The sequence below is a fragment of the Phascolarctos cinereus genome, unplaced genomic scaffold (assembly GCF_003287225.1).
Source record: "Phascolarctos cinereus isolate Bilbo 61053 unplaced genomic scaffold, phaCin_HiC Scaffold_8;HRSCAF=390, whole genome shotgun sequence".
In the NCBI taxonomy this organism is placed as follows: Eukaryota; Metazoa; Chordata; class Mammalia; order Diprotodontia; family Phascolarctidae; genus Phascolarctos; species Phascolarctos cinereus.
The window spans coordinates 3,159,197-3,169,757 of record NW_027556291.1 but is presented as its reverse complement, the minus strand read 5'-3'; the positions used below and the strand labels follow the sequence as shown (position 1 = coordinate 3,169,757).

The 10,561-nt window shown below is 43.0% G+C and overlaps 1 protein-coding gene across 1 annotated transcript; it reads left to right on the top strand.

Moving 5' to 3' along the window:
* Positions 1-577: 577 nt before the first annotated feature.
* Positions 578-9,766, top strand: PIN4 (peptidylprolyl cis/trans isomerase, NIMA-interacting 4). Its single transcript, XM_020978964.2, has 4 exons — positions 578-693; positions 4,176-4,249; positions 8,725-8,844; positions 9,589-9,766. The coding sequence occupies exons 1-4, from the start codon at positions 651-653 to the stop codon at positions 9,745-9,747; spliced, it is 396 nt and encodes a 131-aa protein (XP_020834623.1). The 5' UTR covers positions 578-650; the 3' UTR covers positions 9,748-9,766.
* Positions 9,767-10,561: the final 795 nt, after the last annotated feature.

The following is a 10,561-nucleotide window of genomic DNA, read 5'->3' as shown; positions in this document are numbered from 1 at the left end:
TCTAGCACTAAGACCCAATAATTAATTTAATTTTTAATTTTTTTAGTTTTCACTAAAATGTTTTTTTCAGTTCAAAATTCTCTCCCTTCCTCCCTCCTTGAGAAGGTAAACGATGTGATATCGATCATACATGTGAAGTCATGCAAAACATTTCCATATTAATCATACTGGCAACAAAAAACAAAACAAAATATGAAAAATAAAGTGAAAAACACGATCGACCCTCAGAGTAGACTAGCTACGTTTAAGACCCGAGCAATCGATAGATCGCAGCTTCCGGCCGGCGAAGAAGAGCGGTGCACCTTGGGAACTGGCCGCCCCGCCTCCAGCGTAGCCACGTTCCCACGCCCTGGAAGGGAAACTCCAGGAAGGGGGTGCGTACAGGCCCTGGCCTGATTTTCCCCGCCCCTACCGGTCTCGCTAGCAACCCTCCCCTATCCCGCCTAGCTTCTATTTCATTGGTCAGGGTATCGAAGGACCCGGGTGCCGTGGCTGGCTCAACTACTGCCTGACTGTCCTCAATTTAGGGTGACCGCCAAGTGCTGATTGCGTTCTTCAGGCATATCATTGGACATCCCTATGGGACCAACTGCGTTCATCAATTGGATACCCGGAAGTACTAACGGAGGCGGTAGCAGGAAACTGGGAAGATGGCGCCCAAGGGAAAGAGCGGTTCCAGCAAAGGAGGGAAAGGTAGGGAGATCTGACGGAGCCTGGAGGCGGGACTTCGTGCGTCTCCTTCTCGAGTGTTTCATGATCAAATCCAAAGGCCTCAGAGGCCTTACACTTGCGCCCCTGCACCTTCCTTCCTTTTCTTACGCTCACTGTTGTTCTCCCTCCGCGCCTATCATTTCACGGGGCGGGAGGAGGGGAGACTCCCAGCTCCCTCCACTTCCCAGTCTGTCACTTAAGGGGGGGGGCGTTCCTCGCTCCATCTGCCCTACCCCCAGCCTATTTCATGGGGGGGCTCCCCGCACTCTGCACCCCTGAGCCTGTTTCCTCATGGGGGGAATTCTCCAGTGCTGCTCCCCACCCCCAGCCTGTCATATGGTGGGGGGGGGGACTTCCCGCACCGCTCCTCTCTGTAGAGCACAGTTTGGCAAAAATGACTCGTCTCTAGTTCAGTCTGCAGGTGTCAGAGGTGGACACCAGGTCTTCCAGACCATCTTGAATAACTTCAGGGTGGCGTATGGAGGTTAGAGGGGAATCATCTAGGATAAATCTGCTTTCACTTCAAAGATTCGAACTCTTGGAATATTGAGTTATCTGAGGGAAACTGGATAGGGGGTGGAGTGGGGACAGGGCAATCCCTCAAACACCTTTCTGCCAAGGGAATGAAGCCCACTTGGTTCTCAGTACTCCATAGGAAGTGGGTGTAGGATGTCATTAAATTTGAAATAACAGAAACAACAAGAATTAGAAAGCAAACATCTATTAATTTCTTTTCAGTCCTGACTGAAGAAAATTCAGCTCTAATAGTTGCAACATTAAATGTAAATGTACCAAACGTTAAAACGAAACCGAGTTACAGAAAGGGTTAAAAAACGGGCTCCAACAATATCCTATATACAGGGAGCACATTTGGTCCAGATCTACTGAAGTGAAAAGATGATCATGAAAAGCTGGGTCGGGGACATTAGACAAAGCTGAATAGAAACCAGAAAGTGATCATTGAAAAGCCTTAGCCTTGCAAAGAAAAAAAAAGCTAAAAAAAAATCAGTATACTGAGTTTAATGCCCCACTGTGAGGACATGATAAGTCCAACAAAACATGAGAAAATCTAGTAGTGAAAAGAATATTCAAGCTCTAATACACCGTTGGTCAGACTGGACTAGTGGAAGCATTTTGGAGGACAATATGGCCATGCGTATGAAGAATCATAACATTGATTCCTATTTATCCAATGGCTCTGTTGCCAGGACTTCAGCCTAAAAATATAATGAAAAGGAAGGTGGGACTTGTCTCTACAAAGGTAGTCCTACCTGCTTTTTTATTGTTGGAAAACAACTGGCAATAATACAAATCCAGTAATGGGAAGATGGTTGAATAAATTATGGCATGTTAATTTAGTGGAACGCTAGAGTTCTGTGAAAAGTACAAATATGAAAAATGCAGGCAGATATGAAGGTATTGCTGGGAGGTGAGGCAAGATAACATTAGCAGAACCAAAACTGTATATACTGAGACTGCAGCTATGAGTACACATACACACATTTAAATATATATTATGTATTTATTATATTACATATAAATGATACATTTATTGTATTATACTAGTAAATTATATTATTATATAATAGCATATACCTTTTTGGAGAGCTTTGCAGATATTACTTCTTTTGGATCTTACAGCAAATATTATATAATTATAAATCATTATATATAAGTATATAATTAAAATTATGTGTTTATTGTATTATGTTAAATGTTATATATGTATATTTTAAAGTAAACGGAGCAGAATTGCAGATTGACTCGGAAAAGGTTCAAATACACCTTGGTGGGCAGTAGGAATGAACATTGGTATCTAATAATTCAGTGGATTCCACTTCTTTAAACGCTGAGAATTTCATGTAAGATTTTATCTGTTATTTTGTAGGTTTATTTGATTATTGGTATTTGTAGATAGTTATTGCATTTGTAATAAAACATGTAAATTTTGCATGTTCAGCTTTTTAAACTGCACATTTATTTTGGCATATTTTAGTTCTAAGAAGTGACTCTCATGTGTTGCATACATTGGTTGATTTTGTCCAACTCTTTCTTTTCTTTTTTCATTTTGTGGATTTGATGTAAAAAACAAGGCATCAATAAAACGTTTTTTAAAAAATGAATCTTCCATCTACTATTGAAGTTGTGAAGAATCTACACTAGAGGGATGACTCTTTTGTTGAGGCCACTAGGTGGTGCAGGAAGGCAGTGAAGAGAACGTTGGGCCTGGAGTCAAGAACTTGGGCCTGCCAAGTAGGGGTAATAAGAGCACCTGCCGCCCAGGGTTAGTTGTGAGGACCAAATGAGATCAGATTTGTTAAAACACTTTTCAAGCCTTAAAGTGCTATGTAAATACTAGTTCTTATTATTATTTTGTTGAGAAAAAAAACTGAGTAGTGATTTGAAGCAGATCTCTACTCTGCCTTCCAGAAACTGCTGGCTTAAAAACTCTTTTGTGTAGTATCTTCACTTGTCCTGGCCTCTAATATCTGGTGTTCTTAGTTCTTGATAGTGGCACCCTCTGAAACTGTTACTTTATAAAGTACCTCCCTAGACTGTTGAGCTACGGATTTTCTGTCCCATAAGAGAGGATGCGTGTATTAATGAAGTCGATCCTGTTTTGTTTGGAGTTGGAAGATAGGGAGAAGCAGATGGAGTAGAGACATGGAGACACTGGGGTTTTTTTCCTTTTTTTTTTTTTTTTTTGGCTAGGCAATAGGCTTAAGTGACTTGGCCAGGGTCACACAGCTAGTATTATGTGTCTGAGGCCGGATTTGAACTCAGGTCCTCCTGAATCCAGGGCCGGTGCTCTATCCACTGCGCCACCTAGCTGCCCCTATAAAGAACATCTTTGTTGGTGTTTGGTTTTTTTTTTAAGGCAGTTGGGATTAAGTGACTTGCCCAGGGTCACATAGCTAGTAAGTGTGTCAAGTGGTTGGTCTGAGGCTGGATTTGAACTCAGGTCCTTCTGACTTCAGGGCCAGTGCTCTATCCACTGAGCCACCTAGCTGCCCCTATAAGTTGGGTTTTTTTTTTTTTTTGATGAGGCAGTTGGGGTTAAGTGACTTGCCCAAGGTCTCACAGCTAGTAAGTGTTATGTGTCTGAGGCTGGATTTGAACTCAGGTCCTCCTGACTTCAAGGCTGGTGCTCTATCCACTGTGCCACCTAGCAGGCCCTTCAACACTGATTTTCTAGGACAGTTCTGATTTCAGGAAAAGAAAACCTGCTTTTAAAAAATGGAATTGAGGCTTCTTAGTTTTCTGTTGCTGTCACTTCTGAGTACATACCACCACTTCCCCTAGATTGTAGCAAAGATAAGGAGCTCAGCTAAAACTACCCAAACGGTGGCAGTGTTTAAAGCTATGTGCACCCCTGCCAACTTTTGCTTGCTGGTTCTGATGTTTGCAGACTTTCATAACTTGATGACGTGATGTAAATAAGTGTCCTTTTCTCTTTGGTAAAGGGGGAGCAGCTTCTGCGAGTGAGGGTGCAGATAAGAAGGCTCAGGGTCCCAAAGGTGGTGGAAATGCGGTAAAGGTGAGTTACGATGATCTCATTTTTGTCTTCTGAAGTGTTTTATTAGGGCTTAAGAAACCCTACGCATCGTCAACATTTCAAATCTATTGAGCTTTCGTCATGAAGACAGGTGCACTGATATGTACTGTTGATGGAGTTGAGAAGTAGTCTGGCCCTTCTGGAATGAAATGTAGAATCGTGCTAAGAAAGGGAATAACATTTCCCATGCCCTTTTATCGAGAGAGCCAACTTCTAGGCATATACCCCAACATGGTCAGACAGAAAATGCCCATGTACACAAAATGTTTATAGCAGCACTTTTTGTGATAGCAAAGAATTGAAAATAGAGTTGATACCCATCTACTGGGGACTGGCACACCAAGGTAATGGAATTTTACTGTACTGTTAAGAAATGATACATGTGATAAAGAGAAATGTGGAAGGAAAGATCTCCATGAACTGCTGCAGAGGGAAGTGAGCAAAGCCAAGAAGACATTCTATACAATGTCCACAGCAATCACCAAAAACCCCTGAAATTACAAAGAATAATCCTAGCTCCAAAGCCAATACATGAGAAGATCCTCCCGCCTGGCCCCTTTGCAGTGCATTGGCCACGTTTGCAGACCTTTTTGCTCTGTTGATCAGTTCTGCTGCTGATTTTTCCCCCTCTTATATTGGAGAATATGGTGGTGATAGAAAAACCAAATAATATCTGTCAAAATGTATTTTCAAAAAAAAAGGATGAGACACATATGGGCAGATTGATAGGAACTGAGGTCAAATGAGGTCACCAGGACCCAAAAAGCAGTAGGTGAAGCAAGCACAGCCGTGCACATGGAAAGAAAGAAATGGGCCTGACTTGCATGCCTGAGCAGATGGCCTGCTCCACTGGCTCAGTGGCTGACTTGGTTAGTTTGACTCACCTGCAGGGGAGGGGGAGAGGAACAGAAGCAGAGACGATGGAGAAATGAACAAAATGTTTGTACTTAGCCAAACCTCTGGAGGAGATGACTTGGTTTCCAGACGGGAAGGCGCTGTTTCAGGAAAATGACCACTAGGGAAGCCTAGGCCTTTGTCTCTGTGCTGTCTGACGGGAAAAAAAAAGTGGAGATGCAACAGCAGAGGGGGAAAATGGCAGAATGTCAAGAGGCTGAGCTCATTTAGGGCCTGCTAGGGGGAATAGTCAGAAAGCAAGTGGTAGAGTCCTAGTCTTTCTCCACCTTGTAGGCAAGGTTTCTTCCTCTTGCCAGTGGCTTTTCTTGACCTGCCTAGAAACTTCTATCTTGGAATTAGAGGCAGCTAGGGGTGCCACAGTGTGCGGAGCACCAGGCCTGGAGTCAGGAAGACCTGAGTGCAAATATAATCTGAGATACTTCCTAGCTGTGTGACCCTGAGCAAGTCACTTATCCTCTGTCTCAGTTTCTTCAACTGTAAAGTGGTGGTAAAGTGCCTGGCACATAGTAGGAGTTATAGAAGTACTTGTTCCGTTCCTTCCCAATTTAGGGCACTTTGCTCTCACTGTACTGTTCCCAGCATCTTCCCCCCCCCCCCAAGGGATTGAGGAGGCCTCCACACAGCAAAGTATCCTTTTCCTCCAGTTAAGTCAGAGTTTGGGTGAATTTTCCTGCTGTAGCAAGTAAGACTGTGGTCGGACTCAACAGGTCATTTTTCTTTCCTTTAAAAACTTTTTTTTTATCAGTATCTCTTGTTTTTATATCATTTACATTTTCCAAAGCATTCTGTCCCAGAGAACCATCCCTTATTCTTCCCCTCTGCCCTCAGCATGAACAATTTATTAATAAGGCTAAAAGTAACCAAGAAATTGGTGAGGGCCAACAGGGTCTTTTATAACTATTAGGAAGATGACAGAGCAAAATCTTGAGCAACATAGATGAGTCTTCTTTTGATTGGCTGTCTGTGATGGTCAGAATTGAGGTTACATTATTTGGACCTCCCCTTCTGAAACCCCCTTAACCCCAGCCAAAACATGTGATTTGAGTCACTAGACAAAGGTTCCCAGGTTAAGGGTATAGTCTGCAGTGGCTTTGAATAATCGTGATTTTGAGTTAAGTGGGTGGTGGGTAAAGTTACCAAGGAACTTGAATTTGGAATAAGTGGGTAGCGGGTAAGGTTACAAACATAGACAATACAAGGGTGATTATAAGGCTTGGCTTGGCTTTAGGCAAGTTTCTAAAATGTTGGGGAAGGGTGAAGTTGTGAAGGTAAGGAGTTTGGATTTACCCATTAAAGCCTATGCCAGATTGATTAAGCCTTTAAAATAGAATTCAAATCAATTTTCAATTTCATGATTCCCCCCCCCCGACTTTGATTGTTGGGGAGCCACGTCTCCCGGGAATCATTTAGTCTGATTAAAATGACAAATCATTATGGTCAAAAAAATTTAGGTATGTCTGTCAATCCATAATGATTAGTAAAGTTGAAGCAATGGTGTTACAGGAGCAAAAATGCTGAGGAAAAGGAAAAAAATTCATCTTTGCAAAGCTACTAGGGATCTCCAGGAATTGGTTTTGAGATAACCCTGGTACTCTAAATAATGCAATAATTGGTATAAAGACAAAAGATAATAATGAGGCCTATGGTCAGGAGGGTGTATTTAACTGGAGTAGCTAGTATGATTCCTCCTAGCCAGGAAAATACCAAAGAAAACCAGGAAGAGGGGTCCCTGAAAGGGCATGTTGATCTTGTACATATTTTGGGCCATGAGTATGCTACAGTTTTCCTTAAGGGGAGACTGTCATGATGGCTACAAAAACCATCAGGCCTAATCTTATAACAATTCATCCCTTAGTCTTTGAGACTACCCATGACCAACACATTGACGAACTCCTTCGGGGCAGTCCCCTTTGGTAAGTAGGCCTTCCAGAGACAGTAGACACATGGGGAAGGAATGAGAGGGAAGAGTGACATGTTTCCAATGTCCGTTTCATAAGCACATTATATCTTAGGGCTCAGTGATGTCTCATGCAGTCTTCTGGTTTCTGAAAACATCTCCTCTTGGGCATTTTGAAATGGGCCTGTTCTCAGAGCAGCTCTATAGGGAAGGGCTTCTCTTAGGAGATCTGCTTCTCTGGTTCAGGTTACTTGTAGACATTCTTAGATGTTTCTGCTAAAATCTACTGGTAATCAGACTCAATACAATTTAGTACAACCACTTAAATTTTACCTTTCCAATAACTAGTTCACATGGTGAAAAACACCTCAAATCTTACAAGAACCATCCCTTATTACAAAGAATGAAAAAGAGAGGAAAGAAAAGTTCAGCAAAACTAGCACATAGAAATGCATGCATGATGTATAGCACTCTACCCCCATAGTCCTTTAGGGCCGGGCTTGGCCATGCTAGTTTTCCGCTTTCCATCCTTTTTTTGTTTTTTGTTGTTCTTTCCATTTCTGTTGTGGTATCATTGTCTGTATTGTTTTCTTGGCTTTGGTTTACTCTGCATCAGTTTGTAGAAGTCTTCTTATACTTTTCTACATTCATCATTTCTTATAGCACAATTATATTCCATTATGTCCATTTGTTCCGCCATTCCTCAGTTGGCAGGTATTGATTTCCAGTTCTTTGCTACCACAGAAAGGGCTGCTGTCGATTTTTTGATGTGCATGGGGACTTTTCTTGTTTTTATCACTGACCTCCTTGGAATATTTGCTTAGCAGCATCCCAGATTACTTTCCAGAAGGGTTGGGCCAATTCATAGTCAAGTGAACAAGCATTTCACAGTTCCCTCAACTTCACAGGAGTGTACCTGTCTTAGTAGTAGTAGTAGTTTTTTGTAGTACACCCCCAACATTGACCATTCCCATCTTTTGTCATCTTTGCCAGTTTTCAGGGTTTGAGGTTGTTTTAATTGGCATTTCTCATTATTGGTGATTTGCAGCAACCTTTCATATATGTGATTGGTAGTAGTTTATGATTCTTCTTTTGGATATTTAGTCCTTTAATCACTTTGCCCTTAGGGAATGGCTTTTGGCCTTCTATATTTCTGTTAAGTGTATCTATCTCAGATAACAAACCCTTATCCTAGATACTCAATTCAAAGATTTTCTTCCCATTTGACTGCTTCTCTTGATGTGTTTTCGTTTGTGCAAAAAGCTTTACAATTTCATGTAGTCAAAATGTTCTGTTTTGCTTTCTGTGATCACTTCTGTGCCTTGTTTGGTTAAGACAGGGGTGGGGAACCTACAGCCGTGAAGCCACATGTGGCCCTCTAGGTCCTCAAGTGTGGCCCTTTGAAGCCAAACTTCACAGAACAAATCAGTGACAGTGCCGCACTTGAGGACCTAGAGGGCCACATGTGGCCCCGAGGCTGTAGGTTCCCCACCCCTGGGTTAAGAATTCATCACTATGAAAGGTACCAACAGATCCTTTTTCAGTTACCACTCCACGAGCAAGGATAACACAGTTGATTCTTGTACTGTGAGAAAGGGTTTCGGGTAATAGAAAGTACTGTGGGTTTCCTCTTTTTGTCTTGTAGGTCCGACATATTCTGTGTGAAAAGTATGGCAGAATCATGGAGGCCATGGAAAAACTGAAGTCTGGAGTGAGATTCAATGAAGTTGCTTCGCAGTACAGTGAAGATAAAGCCCGGCAGGGGGTACCTATCTCTTTCCAGCTAGCACTGTGCCTTAGCCCTAACCCTCAATTTTTTTCTCATTCCTCTGGCTCCAATATGCCAATGAACACATCATCTGGTGACAGAATATGTACCTAGGTGAAGGTCTCAGCCAAGAAGAGCCACAACTAAGAAGTGGAAGTGGGCAGTGAGCAGCTGAAGAAGTAGCTATCCTCTTTGGGTTGTGGCCACTGAGGGGAAGGTGAAAGCTGGCTTTAAAGATGCCGGTCTCTCTCTCTCCATTTCTTCATAGCTACTCTGGAGCTTTGTTTGAATTGTGGCCACTCTTGGGGACCCACTGAGCTGAAGAGGAGACAGGCCCTTCTGTCTCTTCTGATGCTGAGGTGAGGGCTTTACTAAGGCTACAGGCCTTACTGCCACTTTCTTTTGTGACCCAGATCTTCTTTCTAGAGTCCTACTCTCATCCATGCCTCCCACTACCTTGGATACGTCCAGCTGGAGCATTTCCCTTAAACACTGAGTAAAAAGACCTGCTTTTTCTGTAAAGCCCCTTTAGGGCTCACCAACAGACCCTGCCACCTAACTAGGTACAGAGAAGGCCACTGGGGAAATTATTTGGCAGCCCATGAAACAGGATCTATGATCTTGTCAAAAATCTGGTCTCAGATTTTTCTTTGAGGAAGATAACAAACGTACAGTAGACACCCTATTCTTCAACTTAATCGCATATAATTGATTTCTTTTGTTTTTGTTTTTGTTTTTCAGGGAGAGTTGGGATGGATGACAAGAGGGTCCATGGTAGGCCCGTTCCAAGAAGCAGCATTTGCCTTGCCTGTCAGTGGCCTGGACAAGCCTGTGTACACAGATCCTCCAGTGAAAACCAAATTTGGGTACCATATTATCATGGTTGAAGGGAGAAAATAAACTGTGATAAATGAGTTGATTTTTATGAGCTTCAGACATCTAATGATTTCTTTTCAAGGTGCTGAACAGCCCACGTACCTTGTGAACTCTGTATCAGTGCTTGGAATCAGAATGGTTAAGAAAGGTCTTCTTCAAGGACAAATGTTCTTCTGTAATGCCTGATGGTTGCAGAGGCCACCAGGGAGCATCACCGTACATGCAGCACTAGGCTTGGAGTCTGGAAGCCCTAAGTTCAAATTCAGCCTCAGACACTTTCTAGCTGTATGAACCTGGGCAAGTCACTTAACCATTGTGTGCCTCAGTTTTCTCAACTGTAAAATGGGGATAATAGCAGCACCTATCTCCCAGGGTTGTCGTGAGGACTAATGAAATAATATTTCTGTAATAACAAGCTCCCTCTCCCGCCGAGCCTTCCATGGTGGTATAAAGATGAGCCCAGGTTCTTGAAGGCTGTGGCACTGGAACGTGAGCTCTGCCTTGCAGATTCTCCTGGGCTGGGCAAGCTTTGGGGTAGGCCCTTGTGCCTAGGACATTATGCTGTCCGTTCCCCAGCCACGACCATTCTCTTTCCTGGTGTTTCCCCCACTCTTGTCTTGCTCCATCTCTAGAACCTCTACCTGTCTAGCTCTTTTATGTCCAGTAGCTTCCACCACCCCACTTGTGACCTTTACTAAAATAGCTGGTCAGCTGCAATCCAGGAGCTGCTCCCAAAGATCCCTCTGATCTGAGCAAGCTGCAATTAGGAACGGAACGGAAGGGAACAGTAGGGGTTGCCTCCATGTCGCCTCATTGTGGTCACTTTCTTCCCGCTACG

Excerpts from the sequence above, each read along its gene's own strand:
- PIN4 (XM_020978964.2), top strand. The coding sequence starts at position 651 with ATGGCGCCCAAGGGAAAGAGCGGTTCCAGCAAAGGAGGGAAAG. Across the intron at positions 694-4,175 it reads TTCCAGCAAAGGAGGGAAAG|GGGGAGCAGCTTCTGCGAGT; the intron begins GTAGGGAGATCT and ends TCTTTGGTAAAG. Across the intron at positions 8,845-9,588 it reads AAGATAAAGCCCGGCAGGGG|GGAGAGTTGGGATGGATGAC; the intron begins GTACCTATCTCT and ends TTTGTTTTTCAG.